Source organism: Serinus canaria, chromosome 7 (genome assembly GCF_022539315.1).
Source record: "Serinus canaria isolate serCan28SL12 chromosome 7, serCan2020, whole genome shotgun sequence".
In the NCBI taxonomy this organism is placed as follows: Eukaryota; Metazoa; Chordata; class Aves; order Passeriformes; family Fringillidae; genus Serinus; species Serinus canaria.
In genome coordinates this window covers 24,572,810-24,599,621 of record NC_066321.1, presented here as the reverse complement: position 1 = coordinate 24,599,621, position 26,812 = coordinate 24,572,810, and the positions used below count along the sequence as shown (strand labels likewise).

General features: G+C 38.0%; 1 protein-coding gene across 5 annotated transcripts in view; it reads right to left on the bottom strand.

Annotated features, from left to right (window-relative positions):
• PARD3B (par-3 family cell polarity regulator beta) overlaps window positions 1–26,812 on the bottom strand; it is a 389,258-nt gene that overhangs the window by 279,515 nt on the left and 82,931 nt on the right. Inside the window, exon 1 of one of the 5 annotated variants that reach the window (XM_050976849.1) lies at window positions 11,626–11,670. The exons of the other annotated variants lie outside the window; for them this stretch is intronic. Within the exon in view, the coding sequence (XP_050832806.1) occupies window positions 11,626–11,655 (30 nt within the window). The 5' untranslated portion in view covers window positions 11,656–11,670. Of the gene's footprint in view, window positions 1–11,625; window positions 11,671–26,812 lie in introns of those variants that run through there. 5 annotated transcript variants of the gene reach the window in all.

The following is a 26,812-nucleotide window of genomic DNA, read 5'->3' as shown; positions in this document are numbered from 1 at the left end:
ACTACTTCCCTTCTGACCCCAAACACCAGGCATTTATATCAAGTACTAAGGAAGAGATTGTGAAATACAAGCTTGTTTGCAATTAAATTAATCAGCTTTCAATTACTGTCAGGATAAAATCACTAAGAGAAGTTCTCTGCCATAGGCTAGCATTGGTACATGATTGAAAAGATACAATTTTCAACAGCTGAAATTACATACTCAAAAACAAAAAGCAATTAAATGTTCAGCTTCTATTAAATTTTTCATTCAAGTTGGATGGAGATTTTTCCTCCAAATTTCTTTTTTCCACATTCACTTTATCAAGATTCTTCTCTCACTTAGGGAGAACCAGAGGCAGTAAAATTGTGGATTTATTCCAGACATGTTTGTTTTCTGTTCAGGTACTCTGTCCATGATTTCAAACACCCATATAGGAAAAAAAGATTTCTTTTAACCATATCTTTACTTCTGATGGCCAGTGCTCCTGTGAGAGTGGTTCTCAATTGCTCATAAAACAGTGTGGCTAAAAATTGCTCCCTTTTTTGGGTTCATTAGCAAAAGACTTTTCACAGAAAGTTCTGAATTTTAACAAAGAGCTGTCAGGAATGAATGAAATGCTCAGTGACTATTTCATTGAGCTTCATGGCATAAGGAGAAGTGATGCTTAAGCTACAGCAGAAACTGATGCTTGCCACAGGACCAACCACATTACTGTGTTCTCTGGTCCCTCAGTTTGGGATCTGTAGGACCAATCTTGCATTTCTACCTCTGCATAGGTAACAAAGAGATACAAAGATAAACAGTGTCACTGTATCTGACACACTGATACCAGAACACAGCAATAACAAAATAACATTTAAAAATAATATTTAAAATCAGAACTTCAATGAGCTATACTTTTAACTTATGCCCACAAGGGGACAAGAAGACTTTACATTGAGACAAGAAGACTGAGAGCAAAGTGTGCCATATGTTGAACCAAAAAAAGAAAAAAGTATTCACAAAGACACTGTGAAAGTGCCTCACTCCACAAGCCAATTAGTGTAAAATCAGATTTTATATATTACTTATAAAAGAATCCTGTTCAAATGGTTAAAAGATGAAAGCCTGGTAACAGTACAACATAAAACTAAGGTAATTAGGGTACCTCAATATGGATGAAAGCATTATTTAATTTTTCAATTTAAAACTTTCCTGAAGCTCTACAACCTTTCATCAGTATTCTTGCAAGGTAGTCTCGTGGTATATACTGATGAGTGTTTGAAATTAAACTCTTGCATAATAGTATGCCTTGGAATTCCTTAAAGTTAAAATAAAGGCTGTCAAGGAAAAATACCAATACACACACCATATGGCAAGCCTTCCTTCACACCTACACATGAAAACAAATTACAGATACATTACATAAAAGCTACAGAGATTAGCTCATCTTGTTTACCTACATGCCAAAAAACCATACACCAAAGTGTCTTCCCAAAGACCACCTGACACTTTTCCTATCCTTGCTTTTCAGATTTTTTTGGTACTGTCCAAAAGCAGCCAAGAGCAGAATCCTACTACACACATTCAAACACTGGTAGTCCCTGCTCTGAAAAGTTTTCAAGAACACAAAAATATTAACTAGGAAGAGAAGCAGCATGCCTAGCAGCTGCCAGGCCCAGCTACTTCAGGAAGAAGGAAAAGGAGTTTTTGAAAGGTCATTAAAAAAAACAACACTGACTGATTGATAAGCCCTTCTCTATAATTCTTCTTCCTGTCCAACCTATTCCTTCGTGGGCACACGTGACTGTACTTCAAACAATGCAGCTGATTGGGTACTTAACGTTGATATTTGTGGCAAAGTTTGATGAGCCCTTCAAGCATGACTGAGATGTAATTTTTTAAGCCACTTAGTAACTACTTGAGAGCTGTTATGGAGATCCATAGTACAATACAGACATTCCTTGAGGGTTGACTTCGGGTAGCTTCCCTGGCAGATATAAATGCTGGTGCTAAAATGTCAAGGATTTATAATTATGATGGCGGATGCATAAAACACATAAAACAAGCCTTATTAGGCTTGATTGAAGTAAATATACCAAAGGACATTTCTCCTTTCTTCTGTAAAAGATTCATGTTCAATGCTATTTGTAGCCTGTCACACTCATTATGCTTTCATGTGAAATAGCTTCTGAGTTTTGCTAGATAACAAATGCCCTTTGCTTTTATTCTTCCTCTATCCAAGAGAAAAAAAACAAATTGAGGAAGGACTGTGGAATGCAAGACTGATTATTTCCTTTCGGCTTAACTTGAAACTGAGTACTTTCACCTATATGGACTTTACAGAAAATGAGCTAATTTTGGAGAGTCCATTTCAAATGGCACTACAAAAATGTAGATAATTAATACCAAAGACTGCATTATTTACTAGAACCATACTTGTCAAATGCACTTATTGGAATCAGTCATTGAAAAGGAAAAATTTACTGTGCCATGAAATAAGTGTATACTTAGAAATGAAAGTGACATCTTAGTTACAATATTGTGAATAAGCAGCAATGAATGTTCTCTCTCATAATATGAATTACAGCAACTTCATAATATGAATTTTACCTTAGAACACTACTTCAATGCTAAATTAACTGCTTAGTTACACAGCAACACAAACTCCACCTGACAGAACAAGCATCTTTCTTGAGAGAGAACCCACAGCAGCTCTGGATACTCCAAGCCACACACGGTCAATGGAGGCAGGGGGTGGAAAGCCAAATGAGGAAACTCAAGCTGCTCCCAGCTCTGACTGTGGCACAGGCATTCCCACTCCTACTTTTAGCAGGCACCTTGCCTGGCATTCAGAAGACTTCTCCAGCACCAACCTCTTCCCACACCTTTCCACATGCTTCTCAAGGCCTGAGCTGGCTTCAAATGACCTTTGGATTATATAAGCATGTGAAAATCTTCAGAAATTTAAACCAAAGTAAACTGTGCTGATGAGGCATTATACCACTTCAACAACGACCAGACGGCATAACTGAAATTTTTAGGAATTTGTATGGCTCTCCATACTCTAGGCAATGATTTATGATGCTAAAAAACAATTTGTATTGAACACTGCAACTTTCTTTTATTTTCTAGATTACAATTTAATGAGGGCCCACAGAACAATTTAGGTTGGAAAGATCTCTGGGAGTCACTGGTTCACTCTCACTCAAAGTAGGGCCATACTGGCACTTGGCTCAAATTTAAAGTTGTCTCTGGTTGCTCAGAGCCAAACCCATTTTTGTGCATCTGCAAGGATGAACATTTCACAAGACTTTGGGCATCTGTCTCAGTGCTTGACCACCCTTGCAGTGCAAAAAAGGTCTCTCATATCTGAACAGAATCTTCCTCATGACCATTTAATGACCATAACCTCTTCTTTTTTCACTGTGACCTTTCAAGAAGGTAGGATGGAGTCCCCTCCACACTCACTCTCATCCTATGAAGTTCACTTACCCTTTCTCCCCAAGTCTCATGTTCAATCCCTGATCTTGCTGGTGATCCTGTGCTGACCTGGTTTCAGATATGTCAGTGTCTTTGTTGCACCAAAGGAGACCAAAACTAAATACAACAGTCCAGCTGTGGCCTCACAAGTGCCCAACAGATAGAACTGCTTCACCTGGCTACTGTCCTGAGTGTGTACTTAGCCTTCTTAGAGACAAACCTGAGACAAACCTAGAACAATTTCTATCAAAATCACTTTCTTATTTTCTGTCTTGTTGACCTGAAAATATGCACCATGTGCAAAAATACATTTTTGATTTAGCCCCAGTGACTCAATGACAGCATATGAATTAGCTGTTTGATTGGTTTAAACAGCTTTGATCTTTTTAGAGGACATTACAGGATGGGGCAATAGAACTTTGGAAGTAGAAAAAAAAAAACAGTACACAAAACACTTGAATTGTAAAACCCATCAGAAAGTGTAAAACCATCTGTACAGCATAGCACACACAACAACTTCCATTAGTACAGACAGGCTTGATAAATCTTGGGATGTTGCCACACGTCATGCAGTTCTCACACTGTGTTTCTGTCTGTGCAGAAAAACATTTCAGTATTTACAACTGCCAAGAGTCCTATTCCTACTGAAGCCTTGCTTAGTGAGACTGCATTATTTGCCCTGTCTCTTGACAGTTTATATGTCAGGCTCTAGAAAGGCAAAAGTAAGCTTACAAAACTGGTTGTCACCTTGATGAGGAAAGGTCTGTCCCTAATGATAAACTAATGCTATCAGTCTCTTCTAGTTTGTTATTAATTCTGTCAATACACAGTATTCCTAGACACTTTCTAGTGCATTAAAATAAAGAATGCACAGCCCTTTGAAAAAACTAGAAAAATAAATACTTTTTGCCTTTCACATAGTGACCTCATTTGCAGAAGTAGCATGACCCTATATGCTTCAGTAGTAGAAGTCAGCTGACCTTCACCTCCAGCAATCATGTCTCTAAAGAAAGCTCCTAAACATTATGATGCTCTTATGCATAAAATTTGAGACAGAGGAACATGAGGAGAGGGGAGAGATGTTCAAGAGAAATGCAATGGAAGTATCACCAAATTCCTCAGCATGTATTTAGTAACTGCCTGGCTCACATGCATTGTTTCACCACACTCATTAATAGAAGACTACAAAGTCAGTCATTGTCACTCACAGAAGAATTGTGTATTTTTTCTTTTTTCCAGATGAACCAGTTTATGAAGACTACAGAAACTGAAGAAGAAACCTACAAAGTTATGCAGTCTCAGATGATCAGTAACAGGCAAAATTGTGAAATATTTAGGAACTTTAGAAGCAGCGCAATAGTTCCAAACACAAATACATATCCCCAAATTAATTACCAGAACAGAAGGGCTAGAAAAAAATTTATTTCGACTTGACACTGTAATGCACCATTACTGTGAAAACAATGAAACTAAAAGTAACATTTCTAGAGATAGTCACATCCCTGGCAATAACAAAAAATTCTTCAATAAGAATTACTCATTTCAGCAATCAGTTTGCAACAGACATCCTACTGCTGCCTTGCTCATTATACTCCTTAAAAGAATGATCTACATATTAAAAATTTCAGTCATTTCTTTACCCTTACATGAGCTGCCCACAGCATATTTGCATAGATAAGTTTCTTAATTTCTTAGTAAACAAATTAAATGTTGACATCATGTCCAAGATCCACATTAAAATGCAACATATTTTTAAGTTTTTTTGAGCATTAAAATTTAGAATTCAACTGAGCAAAATGGTATTTGCAAAGTTAGTGGCAGCTATGTATGTGCACACGTCACATTGGCCATGAATGTGTTTGCAAGCAGACAAGACATCAGGTAAATATCCTTCTACTACTCATGGAGTGATCCTTGTTATTCATATCTGAACATCTCCTATTAAAACACAATGCACAATTAAAAAATAACACTCAAAAAATTACAATAGTAGCAAAGTCCTTGTCCTTCCACAACAGGATAGGATCCAAAAGCTAAAACCAAAGCATATTTTCTCTAAGTGATATTGTAATTGCTCATTAGGTGGATTTTGACACAAAGCTCACTTTTAAGGCTGAATTTCAGTACCCTATTAAGCACACTGTTGAACATTTATGTGATGCAAAGTTTTGTGTAACATTTAGCTATAAAAATGTGGACTGCAAGTCTAACCTATAAGCAATGATTAAAATTATCTTAACATTTCTTAGAGAGACTATTTTCTGCAAGAAAAACCTTGAAAGAAATGGGAACTTTTTTGTTGCACAGAATACACTGCCATATACTGAGTATTATTTCTTACCTACCCTAATTAAAGTAAAAATTTTTAGTAGATAATAATAAACAGTGAAGAATACATTTAGCCAAGATGTAGAATTCAATTAACAGAGTCCTATCACTCTAAATTACTGGTTTAATGTGATCCAAAGCTTTCCTTTTTGGGAAAAAATAATCCTCATGCCTAGGGCATAGTTTAATTTTGATTACAGTAGTTTGAATATTCTGCAAAACAGTGATATGTCTTGGGAATAAATGATTTCATACCATTCAGATCATTACCCAGAAATTTCAAACGTGATTTTTCAGAGAGAAGCTTGTTCATCCATTTTCCACTCCTCATTACAAATGATTAAATTATATTCATAAAGCAAAGCACTTTTATATAAAAACCCTCCAAGTGAATGATATACCAGGCTCCACTTTCAAAAGCAAGCTAAACTACTTAATAAACACAACGGGAAAGGCATAAAATACTTTCAGCTAACAGAAAATTCTCCTGTAATTTTTCAGTTGGCCTACATCTTGCAAAATCTTGGAACATCACTGAGTCATCAAAACTGAAGTCAAACAACCAGCTTGGTATTTTAAGCACCTCCAGAAAAGTGATCATGGCTATTTCCTGACCAATCCATGCTGAGGTCTTATCAGACTTTGTAACAAAAAAACAAATCACATTTTTGCAGGTTTACTGCTACTTGAAAGGATTCACAGGGGAAACAGATTTGCCTTCCTCACTGCCACATCACTTTGTTACCCAGCATTATTCGAAGGGTCTGAAATACATGCATGTTTAAGTTGTTAGAAAAAGCTAACAATATTGATTCCATTCCTTGTCAACTTCCATGGAAGATGTTTTTAACATTTTTCTTCCAGCGTGGGAAACAAAACCAATACCATATTATGAGAATGACATTGCTGCTCCTCTGACTCGCTTCCTGCATGCTGATGGCTTTCTGTTCTGCTGTGCCAATGCCACACTGAGCATTCAGCCCCCTCCAGGTAACCCTCACCTTCATAACATTAGCACACAGTTCTTTGAGGCTTCTGAAGCTTCAGAAAACCCAAGGGGGGGAAAAAATCCACACAGAAAAGTTCCAGACAAGTTAACAAATTTATTAATTCTGCCTTGAATCCTTATCCTCTAGTCAAATTATTTTCTGTCCAAGAGACTGAAAGAGTTTTCACAGTTAGCTGAAATCAAGTCTCAGGGGTTTCTATCCAATATAAGTTAAATAGCTTTTTATTAGTAATTCACACACACACACACTGCAGACCTTGACACTGGTCTTCACATAGGTCCCTGAAAGTACCTTTACTTCTGATTTCATGACCTATGTGCCTGTAAAAAAAGAAACCAATCCAAAACCATACCTACAAACATGCAAAAAAAAAAAAAAAAAAAAAAAAAAAGCCCAAACCAAAACACAATATGCTCCATTAGTAATGAATGGGAGCCACGGCTGGCAAACCCCAAGATGTCCACTATTCACTTCAACACAAATTGGAGAGAGATGTCTAAGACAAAAAAATGGCTGTCCTTTCTCTCCCAGGTTGTAATTTGACCTAGAAGTTAACTCAGGGTACCACACTGATGCTGCAGCCTGATGCCCTAAGGCCAGGCTCAGTTTTGCTGTTCTCAGTGGGAGCTCCATGGTCTAACACTGGCATCACAGCAAAATGGCATTTCTGACAGCCTGCCCCAGAAGGTCAATGCTCAGCAGAAATGCATCTCCCATCTATCCCTTGCATGGAGATTCAGAGATTTCAGAAAAGCTGAGAAACAGAAAACAACAGAAACTCATCTACTCCTCAAAGACATTACATGACAAAGTGAAATCTGCCAAATATCTACTACATGGGATATATCAAAACAGAACTGAACACTGTGCACAGATAAAATACTTTTTTGCCTACATTTTAACTCAGAATTAATTTTAAGTAAGTTTGGCTAACACAAGTGAAACACAAAGACATTATAAAAAACGTGACAAGGGACACATACTCTAAACAGAAGTTCTGACCATATTTGTGATAAGACTTCTTTTCCTCTTTGCATTTCCCTATACATGGTGCTTAGGTTACATGGGAATAGCACAGTTTGGAATCAAAATGAAGCTGCAGAGTTGTGTTTCCAAGTCTGCTGCATCCTCTCTCTATCAGTAGCCCACTAATGACTCCTTAGTACTTGGCCTTCAGAGCTTTAGTCCAGGGAAGAGGCGAGGAGGGCAGCTCCATCCTCTACCCTGGGTTCCAGACCAAAGTCATCACAGAAATTATGAGGAAGCTTCATTTTGCCTCCTCTCTCATTCATCCTTTCAGACTATCAGGAAACTCTACAGCTTCTCTTGACTCATCTAAAGCATCCGTCTTTGGACATAACACCCCATTCCACCATGATTCTAACTGTATACTAATGATTTCTGATCTACACTTCAACCACAGCTTGGCAGCATGAGACAGGTAGGCTGCTGCATCATCTGCAGATTAGACTAAAAAGTAATGCAGATTAGACTAAAAAAAATAGGAGGATTCCACAGTCAATTCCTACCCTCCAAAGAACTGCCCAAAAGAAGCATGGTCCTGTGCAACACTTGAAGGAAATTCACAAAAGGGGAAAACACAGAGAAAGCCTCATGGAACTAGAGCTTTCTGAAGAGATAAAATGATGAGTCCCTGAGACCAGTAGATGACAATTCTTAGCAAAGAGTATATTCTAATTTCAGTTTATATAGAAAATTCAACTCAAGAAGAAGCACATCCAATTTGAAAAATCATCTGATCACTGAAAAGAAGGCAAACTTACTAGTCTTACTTTTTTACAGCCTCTGAAAAACAACAATGCAAGAGCTGAACTCCATTTACTCCCAGAGCTTGAGAAATTGCTCCTGGTCTCATCTCTTCCATCAGCTGCATAGTCTATCACGCATCACCTGCAGACTGCTTCTGTTCACTACATGAGCTTCAAATTCAAAACTCTTCCCAATACACATACAGAATATTTCCCATTTTTTATTAACTAAAACTCATTGCAGTTCTCTGCAGCTTTAATTGAACTTCAATTACTGAAACTACCCTGACACAAGCCATGAAGAAGGAATTAATAGTCTACTAAATAAGAACTGTCACTCAGCATTTCCTAAGCTAAATGTAAAAATTAAGACTGAATAAATGTATGCTAAGTATCATTGCATAAATATGCATATAATGCATTTTCCTATTTTCCTCTCTAAAAAAAAGTGTTAAATTCAATGTAAAGACATTTGATTGAACATCAACATTTTAGTGGTGATCAACCACTGAAAAATCAGTGATTCTTTTCAATAAATGCAGAAGTATATTTAATTGAAATCCTATTACTTTAAATACATTTTTGTTTACTTTTCAAATCACTTTAGACTTCAGGCAGTTCACTCTATGGTTAGGAAACAGGATCTCAGGACAATCTGCTGAATACTAAAGCTTTTTTCCCTTCTGCAGTCCACACAGTTGTTATACAGACAGAGAAATACAACAGCAACCCATATTTCTCATCCAAAAGTGCATCACTGAGGGTTTACCCACACTCAATCTCTTTACAGACTTTTTTATGCCATTAAAAGATTCCAATCCTATTAGAATGCAAATATAAAAGGGTAGAGAGAGCATACATAATACCATTAACATTCAAAGATTTCTTGTTCCCCATTATCAGATATTAATTCTCACATTAACTGATGTTTTGTTAAAAGAAAAAACCAACAAAAAAACTGAATCCATTAGCAGCTGCATTAAAAGCCAACAAAAGAGGCAACAACTGCTGATGTGATTATGCACCTAATCCTTTCTGAAAGTTTCCCTATCCAAGAGGACCAAACAAGCACTGCTTAAACTTTCATTTCACACCAGGTATGTAAGTACATGTTACTGAAAAACAGCCTTAACAGGGTTTCCTGCAAACCAGTATTTTTAGCAAACTTTGAAAAACTATCACTCTTTTTTAGAAGTCCTTAGATGGTTTCCTCCAAGCTCTTTTAAAGACACAATATGGCACGTCTGGGGTGATGGAGAAAAAAGGCTTTTTTATCATACAAGCAGTATGTTTCATTTTCAACTGCACCAAGGTGGCAGCTGCCAGCCAGAAGCCTGCCAGCAGATGGAACAGCCCAGCTCAAGCAGGCACGTGGAACACTGTCAGCCACCAGACCCGGTGTACCCTTCCCTCTGCATGCTCCTCTCTACCGCATATGATGGCACGTGGTGCTGTTAATGGAACAGCCAGAGGAGCCTGACACTCATTCAGGAGAGCAACAAATGGCTACCCTTCAGCTACAGGCATACAAACAGCACCTGTCCACCCCAGCCACTTCATGCCCAGACAAACATCAGCAAATGAAAGGGGATTCTGGGTGATACATCTTCATCAAAACTCACATCCTCTCCTTGGAAATCCATGAGTCTAAGATTCTCAGATCAGTACTATGTAAATAATATTATGTAAATTGACACCACATCTCAATTTTAGAAATATCCCCACTCACACCTGGTGGACTCTACCATTACTCTTCCTCATTTTTGACATGTGTTGACCAACTTGATTAGTCTACAAAACTCCCCAAAACAAGATCACCCAAAACACTAGCAGAAATGCACTAAGATGTACTGCACATCCAACCAGATCAGAGCTTCACCAACATTCATTAGTTGATTTAGTTACTCAACTAATATTTCCTCAGGCATTATTAAAAAACACAAGTTAAATCATCTGAGTCACTAAGAGCAAGTGACTATTGTGGGTATTTTCTTCCACATCACATGAACATGAAGCCTACTAACCTGTCACAGCCCCTCTGAAAAGGCTGGCATTTCCACTATCCCCTCACAGATCTTCACGTTACCAATTAATCATCACCACAGGGAGTCTCAGCACAGAGGCTAAGGGTTGAATATACTCACTTCAATCTTACTTTACAACTCTTTCAGTAGTTTCCAAATCAACAACAAAATATAAGTGAAATAAATAAATTCACATCCATGCCCTAATAGATAATGCAACACAATGAACTGCCCTACAATTTTACCTAAATGGGTTAAAATGATTTTAAGGTACCACAAATCCTATCTTCAGTTCTAGCTCCACTACCATGATACCGATTTAGATGCCTTTGACCACGTAAACTAGTATTTTTGGAAATGTAAAGCAGATACAAATACTGTTGAAGCATTCTAAAAAGGAACACGAACAAAAAGCCAGCAGCTCTGCTAATAAACAGGAATTATTTTGTATTGCATTTGATTATTTTTAAAAAACCCAAGATGTTGAATTAATGTCCTACCAAAAGTGTAAGACAATATGAAGAGCTTCCCCATATTCTCAGTGGTTGATGTGTTTATGTTATTAAATATTTTCCATTTGCATGAACAAAAGAAAAAAAAAGAAAAAAATCTCAACAGCTACATAGCAATTCCTTAATTTCAGCTGAAGCACCTAATGTCCAGAAAACTGCACAGGTTTCACTAAGCTTATCCACTGCTAACAGCACACTATCTATGCAATCACGATGGAAGGTCACAAAAATCACTAAATACAAGAAATGCACTGTGTGTACACATACATGTGTGCGGTATGTGTATGCTTCACCACAAAATTATCCTTCCTACTCCACCGAGAGACAAAAATGCACAAAGAAACTGATTTACCAAAGATCATACACAACATCCATGACAAGCATGGACTTCAGCCTACTTCTTTCAAGACCCTTCCAAGTGAAACAAAATTATCTTTTCTCCTTACTAACATTTTCTGTTAATAGCTCAAGTACTTCACAAAGTCTGGATCTTACTTTTCCATACAGAAGAACTGATGTGCTACATCAAATCACTTACCCACAACTGGCCACAAAACCAAAGAAACATCTCAGCAGTGAAGGTCCCACTCCCTGTGTTAACTACAAGGCCGTAACAGCCCTGCAGGTCAGTGTCAGCACTCTGACTGCAAAAGGCAGAAAGGAATTTTAACCTGTTCTTTTCACAAGGAAAGAATTTCAACATTATGAGCCATGTTGCATGAAATATATTTGAAATTAGAATTCTTTATTCAGGGTTTCAGGTGAAGCTGCAGTTTTCAAGAATCCAGAGCTCTCAAAGAACAGACAAAACTGCCTGTTGTATGAAATAACTTTGACAGAAACCCCCACCAGGTAATGACTTGCACTTTAATAACTTGCCAAGATGCTTTACTGGAAGCACATAAAGTCTGTCTGCAGAGACATGCAAATATTGTTAAGCAGAATTCACATGCTCTCCATAAAGCTTGTTTTCCAGTTTTGGATTTCTTTGTGTGGGAACAGAATTCCCATACCAAGAGATGGAAACTTCAGAACTGCTGATTCACTTCACAGAAACTCTTACTCCTAACATCCATACGTAATCTAAAATAAAGACTCTGAGCTGCAAAGCTCATTTGTAGACAGTACTGCTAGAAAAAAATCCTTGTCTATGGGGCTGACAAACACATAGTCTGAATTTTTTCCTAAACCATACATTTCTCAAAATTCATCCATTTTATGACTAATCAACACTACATCCCTTCCCAAATCTCATATTTAAATGCACTCTTTCAAAGGGAGAATAGATTTGAACAGCCTCTAAAGCAGTTGGTTCTTTCACAAGCCATCATCACTGTTTCTATACAGCAGCAGAGGAGTACACAGCAGGATTTTGGAGTAGACAAACACATGCAGAAATCAAAGAACATGCGTAGTTTAATAGGTAAACAGAAACAAACCCCAAATCCTGATATGCACTATAGGAACATATAGTTCCAAGGTGTTCCAGAAATATGAACTTTTCTTTGTTGAGAAAGAAGGATTTCAAAGCATACCAATAAAAAGCATTACTAGGTACCTGGAAAAAAAACCATACTATGAAGTATAATTTTAATACAATTAAGGCAAATGCTTTGCAAACCTACCTTTTAGGAGTTAGGAGACGAACACCTACAGCATGGTCTAGTTTTCAATAACAGACTACTGGATCTTACTGAAATTTTAAATATTCAAGGCTCAGTTAAGAGGAGCATCTGCAGAGATGCATGAACAGTTTTGACAGGAAGTTGAAACATTCCAAAGGAGTAACTGAAAGACTTGAATGTTCCCACTAAAAGCCAGCGTGTGTGAAGTGTGTCCCATGACTTGAACCAAAAAAAAAAAAAAAAAAAACCAAACCAAACCTAAACCAAAACAAGAAACACCCTTGTATTTAAAAAATGGGGAGTGGAGGGAAAAATAGAAGCAGTTTCTCAGAGTTTGATCGCAAAGAAGGAATTAAATCTTAAGTGACACCATCCTAATGAAGCAAAACTGATAATAATCTTTTTTTAGGAAAAGGTAGGCAAAACCCACAAATAAAATGCATCAGAGCTTGATAAAGATCACTGCTTTAGCCTCAATGTTATCTACTGCACATCTGCCACACCACATTATCTTACTACTCTAGCATCATTTTTGCATTCTAATGCAGCAGCTTCATCAGATTAATGCCCAAGACATTTCAGCTGTGTTTCAAGTAAATAAGTGGACATACAGGAATATTATGCATGCCCTGTACCACTGACACTAAGCAAAGAAAATTTGATTAGCACCAAATTGCATCTGACAGGGGAACCAGAAAGCTGTCAAACACAATGACATGGATTCAGTATTTAGACAGTAAAAAGGGGAATAAAGAAGCTGGCCAGTCTGGCATCGAGACAGCAATAAAACACAACAGCTATGATAAATTAATTCATTTACTTATGAAAAATTAGAGGCTTCAACATGCAGCTCTCATTTATAATCTTGTCAATCTGGCAGAATAAATAAAAAGCCTATACAATGCACAGTGGGATGGAGGGGGGGAAACAAAAGGCGGAGGGGGGAGAAAAACAGATTTTTGCATTTAGGCTAACAGAATCATTTCTTACATTAAATCACAACCGGATCAAGCCTTTGATAGCAGTGACTAATGCAAGGATACATTACAGCAGGGATTACTGCGTTAACAAGAGACACACAGTGCTAAACAACAGGAAGGCTTGAGATCAAACACTCTGTAGCCACATAAAGCAAAATGAATTTTTCACATGCAAGAGATGCAATGACTAATTGTTTATCAAAAGGATACCAGGAAGAGCTAACGGGGCAAAAGTGAAAGGAAACTCAAAGGACTGGTCCTTGGGATAAGAAGTGACACTGGAAGGAGGCAATATCCTCCCAACAGCTGCCTCGTGTGGCCATTAACACCAGTCTGCCTTGGAAATCCTTTCCAGGTAAAACAAGCTTGGCAACATCCTGCAGCTCTGTCTCTGCAGCGCTTTCCAGGATCTTCTCCTGGGATCCCCAGGTAGACACAGCACCTAATACCTCAATAGCAATATGGACACAGTAATTTTTCCTACTGAGATGACTGTCCCAACGAGAAGATGGTCTTTCAGAGGAGAAAAAGTCTGGCAACTGCCAGTAGGTGAGCTGAGACCAGAAAATGACAAATTTCCTCATAATGTAAAAAATCCTATCCATACCTTAACAGAACATGATGGATCACCACCATGAAAGCAGCAGCAAGGCCAACTGTCACCACCAGCACAGAGGCTGGATTTTAACCTCCAGGCATTTCACACTTTGACTGATCACTGCAGATTATTCAAACCTTACCTATGCTGAGCCACATATCTGGACCAGAAAGTTTTTAGGGTACAGTCTATTCATATTCAGCTCTGAATACTGGAGAGATTGCTCCAAAAGCCAGAGAAAAGAGCTGCCCCTACTACTTGCTAGACATTTACTCTGCAGCAGCCTAGGAGGATCCCACGAGATCAGACAGCATTGAGCCCCAGAAATCAGTTTTGATGCCCACTCTAAAGGCTGGCACCAAAAGACAAGCTAGCCACTAACAGCATTCTCCCACTAATTACATGTCTAGCTTACAGGGGAATGATGGACCAGGGCAGACAAGGCCCTTGCTGACAAGCACACCAGAAGTCTGTGGCACCACAAGTTCTGGGGCAAAGCTGGAGCTTTAGCTCATTCTCATTTAAGACTGGGACTGATGGCTCCAGAAACACTCTTCTCCCTACCAAGTGTAGTTCAATCTACTTTTATTGTTATCAGCACATGTGTGGAGTGGTGGAAGAAAAGAATGAGGAAAAAAAAGTGTCACCTCTAAGTCAACAGAGAGCCACAGAGAGCCAGGTCTGTGGCACACAACAGTTCTGTCAGCCTTGTGACTAATGCTAGTGCTACTGCCAGTTCCTACCTCCACATTTAAAAACTATTAGTACTGGTACAGAGCTATTTTGAAATCTGTGAGATACTTGAGAACAGATACCTTCTAGTTCACTTAGGAGAATCAATTTAAAAACCTATTTTCATAAAACTATTGGCCCTCAAGGTTTTGATTTTATTACCTCTACCACATACCTCTAACCACTATGACAATTTTATAAATATGCGGTATTTCAATTAAAATATTTTCATTTTGGTCTACAAAGTACTTTGTATCCAATTCAATATATATAATTCAATGCACATATACATACTGTTTGACACCTTCTGTTGCAAATCCACAGATTACAAGTGTTGCAAGGCCAGCTGGGGTTTACTTGTGAATTTCTGCAAGATTCTGAATTTTTTTTTTCCCCCATCTAAACTTAAGTATGCAACCCTTATGTTTGAAGGACTAGCCCTCCAAATTCAGGCTTTATCCTGGTTATATAAGAAGATTAAGAGAACAAAGATGGCCATGGCTTAAATGCCAAAGACAAAAAACAGTTAAGCAGGACTAGAGGCATAATTGATCTCCTACCTGTTCACATTTAGAGGCCCAGTGAAAATTACATGTTATTGAAATAACCATTTATTTTCCCAGTGTTCTGCATCTCCATAACAAAACCAAACCAATCCTGTAGTATTCCTGGAGTGGAATAATTATTACATTATCATAGGGAAATGATTTTTTAAATACAAGAGTACAAAGAGTAGGGGTTTAGGATCAGCCAGTACTTCAGCTTCTCTGTCAATTTGTGGCCTGCTTTGCTTTTCCACTGCCAAATTTTACTCAACCTTTTGAGAAAGACAATCTTTATGTGCTCTATGATCCCAACACTCAAGGCCAAGAAGAGGGCACGAAGTGACCTGAGGAAGCCACAGGTCAGGCTACCCAAGAAGATTTATTAACTGACCACTCAACCTTTCATCAGTCAAATTCACAACCATAACCTCAAATGAATTTTTAATTATTTCATATCTGATTTTTACAAAGCTTTAAGAGGGACTACTTAAAGGCTGCACTGTATGTATTACTTGCAACACAATCAGAGGAAAAAAACACAATTATTAAATGACTGCTACATCTAAAATTTTAACATCCAATTTCAAAATTTCAGCCAATTTCAAGCCTTAAGTAATAAAAATATGTACACATATAGAAGTTTGCATGGCCTACATGAACTCAGGGCATAACCAGAGTAGGGAGAAAGGGGGGGAAAAAAACCCCACCACCTGATGCCTCTGTGTGACACAGAAGTTACAGGAAATACTCGGTGCCTGGCTCAATTCCCATACCATGGAACTGCCCTTTAAAGCATGTCAGAAGCATACTTTTCAGCATAAATACCTTTATATTTTGACACTACCTGCTCCACTATGAAAATGTTGTATTACAGCTCAGAACCATGCCACAACAATGGCATGATGATTGGCTTATGATTAAATTTCTTGTACTGTATTCCAGAGCAGAGTTTTTGTGTTATTGCTTTTAAGGTACATTGCTAAAGAAAACAAAACACCTTACTAATCAAATATGCTAAAAAAATAACTTCTCAAGACACCTATAGCTGCAACTGCAAGAAAATATAGACCAGACCTGAGAATTCACAGTTGGTCACAGAACAAAACATCACCAGCTATAATATCTTGTTTGAGCATTTGCTGCTCAATCAAGACAGATTTGGAAGCATCTTTCTATTTTCTTTTCATCTGCACTATTGCAAGAGAACAATTTTAAGCCATAGGGCTGAGAGAAGAAGCAGATCATAGACAATACAGCATTACTGGAACAAGCATTTGGTCTATCCAAGAGAGCCATGGATAGTAGAGCACACTTCAAAGAAGCACTGTCAAAGAAATAATACTTAAAATTGCAGACTAAGTGACTTGTTTTCATTTCTAATCTACAAGTTCAAGTAACCTAAGCAAACATTTAAGTATTTTGAAATATTTAAATATGAAAATGGTATAAACCCACAGATTTCTATGTTAGTCCAGTAGGCACAGGCCAGACCCACGTCCTGCAGTATTTGGCCTATTCAGCTACACGTGGGGAATTTGTCCTGACCTACAGGGGCATTTGGGGAACTGTCCGCATCAAAGATGGCTGGGGATTGCAGCTTCTCAGAGCGCTGCCAAAACCACTCTAGCAAAAAGGGCTGCATAATTCCCAGTGAGACATAGCACAGCACAGTCCATTGTCATACACAGCCCATCTCACACCCACCAGCCCACAGGAGGAAAAGTAAAAGCACTTGGCAGGTGACTTTCGTCAGAGGGTTCGAGACCTTTGCTGCTCACCAGGAAGCAAAGTAGAGCTGCAGCTTGGAGTTGCTCACTGATGCTGTCAGAGGGCAAGAAGAGCATCCCTATGGCACAAATGCTCATTCAAGCTCCTGTGTGCTTGAGCTGCAGCTGCAATCTGAAGGCCAGTGAGGGCAGAGAGAACTAATGGCATCACTAGGGCCCCAAACAGCTTTAGCCTTAACTCAAACTAAATTTCTCTATATTTGCCCTAAGAACCACTTCTTACCCATCCTTGTCCATCACTGACTGCACCCCCTGTCTTCTCTCCTGTTTCCTCAGCAGTTAAAGCCCCAATGATGTTAAAGAGATGCTGCTGATGAGGACTAGGAAAGAGAAAACAAGGAGACTACAGGTGTCTCTGAGCTGTAACTCAGCATAATCCCCAGTGACTACATGGAAGATTAAACAAAACAGATGATCCCAGCTTTGGGCAACTCTGTGGGCTAATAAACACCTGGTACTCTAGAAGTTTAGGATGTAAGGTGGACTCAGTGGAGTATAAACATGGCACCATCTTTTTCTGCACAACCCACACTATTTCAACAGGCACATTTTCCCATATTCTCCAATCATTCCAATTTTAAGCATTATGGTACCAAGGATGACCTGCACAGATTAATCCCTTTGTCCTCAGTATAAAGGTCTTAAAATTTTTATTCCAGCAAAGAATTTAGAATTAATTTTACTGAAGAAAGGCAATGTGACAGTTCTTTTTAGAAATGCACTAATACAGAAGTAATGACAAGGAAATTGTTTATCTTGGCTGGTTTACAAACATTTCTTTATATTTAATACAATATTAGCTAAGAAATCACTGTGATAAAAGTATTTTTCATTGAAATCACATATATACAAAGTGACTGATAAAATGGCAGCCAAGCTAAATATTTAGCTTTAAAGGTGAAATAGTAGCTGACAAAAAAAAAAAAAAGACAGAAAAAAATTCAAAGTTAAGGCTCTCTATCTTCACTTTTCAAGTTACATCTAAACTTCAAGCAGAAAGCAATTTGCACCAGTCTCCATTACAGTGAGCATTCCAAATACCTACAACAAAGCACAACTGTGAGCAGAGCATCAGCAGTACCTCCTCATTTCTCTGCCTTTGTCAGCTTGCATCCAAAAAGCAGGACAAAATTGCTGTTAATTAGCTCTGTTTGTGCCTTCCAATCTCCTTCTACCACTGGACAGCACCTTCCCTGAGTTTTCTTAGGGGCGAAGGAAAAAGTCCTATTTGCTGAGAAGCAGTTAACAACTGAAAATAAGTGGACCACACAAGGGTAAAAAAACCAGCATCAGTTAAAGACAGAAAAAGTCAAATATATTGTTTTTAAGTAGATTTGAATACTCCAAAAACACAATTAAAAATGTGATTATTTTTTCATAAAATAAGTTTACTGTGTCTTATAAAAAGCAAAATCTTTAACCATTTTTTAACCTACTTGGATCAACTGAGCAGATACAAACACCTTAATAATGGTAATCATCCAACATATAATGCAAAGAAATTAACTTAATAATTCCACTCCACAAATCTGGAATACAGAAATATTTTCCCAACACATTCAGATATTAAACATCCTTTAAATTGACAAATCTGTCAAAAGTTATCCTTAATACAATTATAGCTATCATAAAACTTAAATACCAACAAGAACAATTCACAAACAACCACTGGCTTGGGAATGGAACTGCAGATCAATCACTCCTGAGGGCACACTGGGTGCCTGCAAACTTTGGATAAGCTGGTTTTCAACACTTATTCAACATACACTGCAAATGAGCTAAAAAGTCTGTATCAGAACATATATTGACATAGACAATAATGGGTATTTAAAAAAATAAGCTCTCCCTAAAAAGCTTTATTAGAATTTATCAGGGAAAAAAAAAGGCAAAACTATCAGTTATTTTCAGGTTTAGATAAAGTTTAAAAGACAAGGAACCCAGCTGAGAAATCACAGGAAGCACCTGAAATATTTAAATTGTCAAAATCAAACCCCATACTGGTACTAAGAGTCTTCTGTCAATCAGAAATTGTTGAAAAACATGCTCAACATAGTGTAATGCAGATGAATCACTTCATCTAAGGAAGTATTACCCATATACTTTCAGCAAGTTAAATCACTTCTTAATCAGTCAACATCTGCCCAATCCCTACTCTTTAGGTAAAGCTACACATTTCTGTTTTGTCACAGATTACTGATTTCAAGGGTTTCAGGAACTTGTTTTCTAGAACTCACTAGAAATCTGAGAAATTAGGAAGAGTTTAAAAAAACCTTGTCAACAGCTGTTTCTATAGAAACAAATACTGAACCTGCAATAACAAGATGAAAGTTATTTGCTTAGTGGACTGTGAGAACTTTATTTAAAATAGGGTCCTAAAAATCATCACTTCTCAAAAAAGAAACTGAAATCCAGATAGCTCATTTTGATTTTCATTGTCACTTAAAAAATAAACAAGTGCACCTTAAGATATAAATCCCAGAGCTTTTCACGATGAGTTTGCATACTAAATACAAGAAGTATTAAGAGTTCTGATTAAAAAAAAAAACACTAAAACAAAACAAAAAAGACAACTAAACAAAAAAAGCCAACAAAATCCCCCAGCAAGCCAAGCCAAATAAAACAATGTGGGATTTAGCCCTCCCACAGCCCATGAGCCCCAGCTGTGGGCACTGAGTTGGGGGAGCCAGCACAGCCCTGGATGCTGGAGCCACAGCCACAATCAGCCCTCAAGGAGGCCCAGCAAGAATCCAGCACATTTTTAACCCACAGCTCCTGTAAATTTGCTCTTTAAGTAGTTCAATAAAGCCTAATCTCCACAGTAGCTCCCACAAAACATGGCATCTCTCCAGCATTCACCCTGGGAATTACATCATCTCAACTTGGTTTGACATCATAAATTTGCACACCAGTGTAAGTTTTGGTGAGAAGGGAGATGGCAGCATGAGAACCTGGTTTGCAGAGTCAGCAGCAGATCCACAGAGAAGTTAAGCCACACTTCTATATTTATTGTAGTACTTGAGGTCAAGCATAATTATTTGAAAGCAAACACACAAAGAAAATTCTTGGTTTAGAAGCTACCCAGACAACAAAATCTGTGACAAATCTATGGCAAGCAAGGTAGAACCAGTATTTCAAGTACAGAGTGCATTAGTAGTTCTTTGCACAGAATAAAAATCTGCTCTAAAACAAAGATTATTTGTACTAACTGAAGAAAAATCTCAGACACACATAAAATGTGCATTAGATCAAGCACCAAAGCTATATTTAAAATAATTTTAAAATTTTCCTAGCAAATAAAAATATATTAAATATGCTAGCTTTAAGTCATTAAACCACCAGACCAAAACTTATGACATGGGATGTTACAAAACGACCCCAAAAAAAAAAAAAAAAAACACACACATTATCTGGGTGGGGAAACTGTGAGTTAATGGAGAAATTGAATTTTCCCTATTTAAAAGAGGACACAAACATTCTGCTTTGGCATCTGTTCATAGGTTCTACTGCAGCAGACAACCAGAAAACCACCAGAATTTTAGCTGTCAAAACAAATCCTCAAATTAAAGAAAGGAGGAAGAAGTAAGCACTGAACAATTACACACTTCCAGCACCACAAGTCTAGCATTTAGTCAGGAAAAAAAGCATGCAAGAAGGATGGATGCAATCTTAACACTCAGCCAAATGCTAGGAGGATGACTAAATTGGAAAGGCACTCAGACACCACACGCCCAGTTTTACAACAACGTGCTGAGATCTATGAAAAAACCTGGACTCAGACTCAAGTGGTTCCTTATCACTGCCAGGGCATCTAAACACATGCTCAGCTTCAAGCACTCCAACCAAATCCCCTTGGTCTGGAGACAAGGCTCCATGCTGAGCACCTTCTCACATGGCTCTCTGGATCAGTCAGTACAAGGCTACTCTTCTGATTTATAACACTGAAACAAGGCAGTGATGTTGAAAAATGGTTACAGCAAGATAGAGACACTTGCACTGCAGGAAGGTACAGACCCCTTTAAGAAATGTACATTATATTGCTGAATTGAAAATCTAGATTTACCACTAAAAGCAATTATTTCTTCTACACAGAATTTAACATTTACATTTCGAATGGTCCATTTCAGTTTTACTTTCTGTATTATAACCACCTCTTTATTTAAAGTGTTCAGCAAATTGCAATGTCATGACACTGATTCTTTTTTTTTAAAAATAAAGTTTTAAAATATTTTAAAAAGACACACACACTCCCAATGTAACTGCCTTCATGAACAATCCTTACGTGGCTTTTAACAAGTTTCTTCAAGGCCAGAACCTGTGAAAAAGACACTTGTGGAAAGGTCACAGCACCATAAATGAAATGGGACATCTAGTGATAACTACCATTTAATGTCCTAGTAAATACTGAACTGGGACACAAATAGCAAATGCATCTCACTCTCCTCAAAGCTTTTGACATCACAGAACCCAAGACCATCAAACTGCCTTTGAAGATGGTCACTAGAGACCAATTTGAAAAGAACCCCACTGACTACAGCTTTAAACAGATTTTTAAACTTCAACAGGTGATGTTCCAGTCATCTGAGCTGATATGACTTCCAAAGAAGACAAGGACACCACTGCAGTAGCTACCACTACCACTGAAGAGTTCAGAGGTTAGAGAATCTACATGCAAGCAAACAAATGACAGCTTGGAATCTGAGCCTGCATTCCAGCCTACCAAAAAAAAACCCACAGAAGCAGAACCTAGATTTTCAAAATACTGTTCCAATCTTTCTTTTGATGTGTTATAAACAATATTTTAAAAAATATTTTTAAAAGCAAACTGTCATAAACGAAGTGAAGTGAATTCAGGACATTGGAAAAACCCCTTCTCAAAGTTTTCTAGTTTTCAAGCAGCATGTAAGAACTGCAATTGGTATCTGAGGAATACAGCATCGAGTCACATCAATATCAGGAACTCCATAAGGGCACATGTCTAATCAGACCATCTTGAAATTAATTTTTCCTTCTGTAGAGACTGAAGAAAGGAAACAGTTGTTGAAGGAACAGACTCTTCTACCAGGGTCTATATTTTAGAAATAAAATACTTTCTGTTCATACAAATGATTACCTTCTTTCATATATACACACCCTTTCATACATTTGCTATGAAACTGAAAATTCAAAACTGTCATGTTATTAATACCCAGCAATACCTACAATCAGCAGTTACTACTGGATGTGTAAACAGGTGCAAGACAGTGCATATTTTTCCATATTTTATGAAATACATTCCATGATACTAATGCAGGTGGGTAAATCAACTGCTCTTCTTCACAAATTGAATTTGATACCAGACTGCTGGCACAAATTAGGTTGTGATCCGATCCAAAATGTTTCACATTAAAAATGGAGAATTCCCAACAGTACTTCAGTTTTCTGTATAACTGAACCATACCAAGCAGACAGGGAAGAATGCTTTTCTGTTTAACTGATCAAATTAAATAGGCAAATTTAGTTTGAAAATAATAGCCTGAAAAGTGTAACAGCCATTCCTTTTTGCTTCACCATGCAACGTCTGCCTATAAAAAGGGGAAAATTCACAATTAAGAAGCTGCAATTCTTGACTTTGAACACAGAAAGACCAGTCATTAAAAAGAAAGCTTATTTCATTTGAAATCATGTTGCATTCACAAAGCTCTGAAATGAGTGTTGCACTCAACCATCTCTTTCTTCTCCATCTTCCATATAACCATCAAGTTGGAAAACCTCTTCCAGATTCTAGAGCTAGTTCAGCAGAACTTGTAACTTGCTGCTTCTTCCTCCCACCCCTCCTCTTCACTGTAGTCTTCTAAGAGCAAAATTTTAGTCCACATCAGTTGTCTGAGTTACTTGTTTGCTGGTGGCACCAGGAGTAACACAGAATGAACCCCATGCAGCAGACAAAGAACCAGGTCAGAAATCACCCTTGATGGCCCCTGTGAAGGGCCAGTTTTGGGAGCACATCTTCCAGCACACCAAACACTGAGGGCATGTCACTGGCACCAGTACTGCCCATGCAGGTGGGAGCAAACAAAGCAGTGGATGGAGGCACAGCCAGAAGCTCATTTGTTGGGACAAGCTCAGGACTTGGCCCAAGAAAGCAAGTAATTGCACTGGGCTTTGCTTTAAAAGCACAAGTTTGTCTTTCAGCAGTGTGTTTCCAAGCTAAGTGCCTGCTCCAAAAGGCTGCCAAAGATGGTGCTGGGCTCAGCATTGCCCAGAGAGCCCTGGCAGTGCAGCAGCAGCAGTTCTCACCACCCCGTCCAGAGGGCACAGCTCCTCTCCAGTAACCTGCCTGGCAGGGGGGGACATCACAGCTCAGCACCAACACCCACCTCTTACAAGGGCTGAACCTTGGAGCTCTCCTCATGATACAACTTAGGCAATCAAGGGGCCTGCACTAAAACAGATGCAGCCAAACAATTGTTTCTGAAGTGGGGAAATTTGATTTAAGTACTTTTTTCCTTATGGAATTTCGATACAGCGTTCTGCTCTCTCATTCATGATCATTTCCTATCAGCCATTCACTGGATGATCCAACAAAAACACTTTACTGCACTCACATGTCTTCTCAAGTTAAGTTACAGAAAAGGAATAATTCACCATCAAGTCAAATTATCCAGAGATAAAGATTTTAATAATGAATGTAGGTAGCCTTTTTATCAAAAACAAAATTGAAAGAAATGTTTGTTTTCATGTCTAATAACACTGCAATCTTTACCACACTGTTGGAATTGACTCAACGTAAGTCCAACTACGAAACCAAGATTCAGATCTGCCTTGGGGAAAAAGAAATGTGTGTTTCAAAAAACAATTAAAACAATTTATGTCAACCCATCTGACCATCCTCTTCAACACTGCAAAGTCAAACTACCCATAACTTGCTTTGAAACTTGGCAGGAAAACAACTTAGCTCAAAATTCGGCTGTATTTGCTGTTTTCATTATAGAGACCTTTCCCACAGCCTATCCAACATCTATGTTTACCCTGGGTGCCCATATTACTAAACATCAATACAATCTGTGTTTATATCATCTCAACACTAATCAGATCGATTACATCTGATATATTGCCCTGTCACACCATCATAATGCTAATCAAACAAATGGAGCTGCAGGGAGATGAAGCTGATATATAGGTCTTAATACTGCCTTTTTCTTCTTTTTTTTCATGCTCATGAGCACCACTGCCATAGGAAACAACTGTCACAGAGCTGCCAGCAAATCACAGGCACTACATAAGTAGCACTGCACAGTTTTGTTAGGGGACATCCAATCAGAATATAATCCAGCACAGTACGACAAAAACAACGTTGAATGAGAAATGAGACTGCTGCTCTCGCTGCAGTTCTGAGAGAATTAGAACATGCTATTTGAGAACTCCCCAAGAGTGCCTTAGGGTAACAGCAGGACACTGACTAACAGCCATTTGCCTGGCCAATCCTTTAAGAACTTTCTCAAAAGACATACAGAGATAACCTTGCAATAAAAAATGTCTTTATAAACATTACAGCTTTGCAAATTTTTATTACAGCAAGAGTCTTTCACAGTTCATCACTGTCTACTGTAGTATTCCTGAACAAAGAAATTTAATTTACAGAAGTCATTATCTTTTGAATTCCCTTTCATCTCTAGAAGCAACCATTATTTCTAGAGCATTATTAATCTCATTTACAGCTAGCAGACCAAGATATAAACTGTATGTATCAATGAAACATACTTGATCTATTACAGAGCTGTTAAAAGCATTCCAGTTCATTTCTAGGTCTACTGAAACCATACTCCATCTTAACATAAAGAAAAACTAGCCTACAAACATCTCTTTCCACTGTCCAAAATGGACTGATAAAGATAACAGGGATGTAAATATGTAATTGTTTTGGAATGCTCTCTGATCTAGCTTTATTGCTAGCTTCTGTGTGTGGAAATACCAATTAATAATATTTTCTAAGAAATTGTTCTTTTCAAAGGTTTTTTTGTGTTTGCTTATTCCTTTCAAACACAAAGAGTTCTTTGTAATAAAATGAACATTTACACAGCCTTTTCTGTACTCTGACATCCTGTTTCCCTGATGAGAATGGTGTGAATTCTAACCACTGGCACTCTTGGAACAGTCCAAGCGTCCAAGTCACAGAGGACTAACAACCTACCAGCCCATCATGACACAGAAATAGGTTATTCCATGCGTAAGTCAAAAAACTTTCATAACTTTCCTATCTTCCATAAAGATAGATGGGTTTTTCTTATGGAGCTGCCAACAGAGCTACTATGCAGGCAGGTTGGTCTCTTCAAGCAGAGAGAATTGCTGACCAAGATGCCAGGACAGGTTGCTGTGTACTGCTGGCTCACGTTTCAGTCCTCTAGGAGCTGATGATCAGCACATCCACCACCTGACCAGAACTGACAGCCAACTCCACTGCATAAAAAGGTCATTCAGGACAGGGCGATGATGAACACACAGAAAAGAGAAGGGGTTGCTGGCTAGCTTCTCATTCAAGTTCCAGGGAATGCAGGGAACTAACTCTGCACTGAATGACTTATGTTCTGTGTACGTTGCAGTGGCTTCTTAAAATGAAAATGTAGCAAAAGGAGAAAAGAAAGATATTCTAAAACAAAAAAGCCCTACTGTACCATCTATAAGCAAGAGCCATAAATATCTAACATGTTTACTGTACTGAGTACTTGACTCCATTCAAAAAAATAAGATATTGGGTTTTTTTGTAAGCATACATTAGCGCTGTTACAAAAGCATTATTAATCATTTCAAAACACTTGACTTACTCCATCTTCCCAAAAAGCCCTCTAAGCAACCATAAAACCTGAAAAGATCAGTCTGGTTCTACTACTGCTTAAGCTAAATACAATGTGACAATGAAAATTCAGACCATTATTCAGAAATTATAAAAGCTAACCTTGATTTCTTAGAAACACATCTACAGAAGCTTTAAATAAAAAAAACAACCCTAGACTGTGTCCTTAACTTCTTTACATAAATGCTTCCAAATTGCTGCAGCAGTCAACGAACTGGGCAGACACTATTCATTTGGGCCAGAGGAGTAAAAAACACTCCAGAATGCTCCCAGACCTCAAAAGAGCAGAAATAAAAACCATTCAGATGAAGACAATATGTATGTCTGAAATCATAAATTCTTTCAGTAAAGAGCTAATGAAAGCCAACTGCACCCTATCTATATGTTTCTTAAAACAAGAAGGGACACAGGTCTGCTGTGAACACCAGAGCCAAACATGGACAAACATGCTACAAAAAAGCCTATAAAGGAAGAAGGAACCATAATAATTCTGGGCTGCTAAGCCACATGCTTCACACAAAGAATTAATAAGAAATTAATATAACTGCATGAAAATTCTATTAATCTGGATTGTATTTTAGCAGTGTTTCTGACTCTTTCCTCTGCTTTACTTTTAATACTGATCACT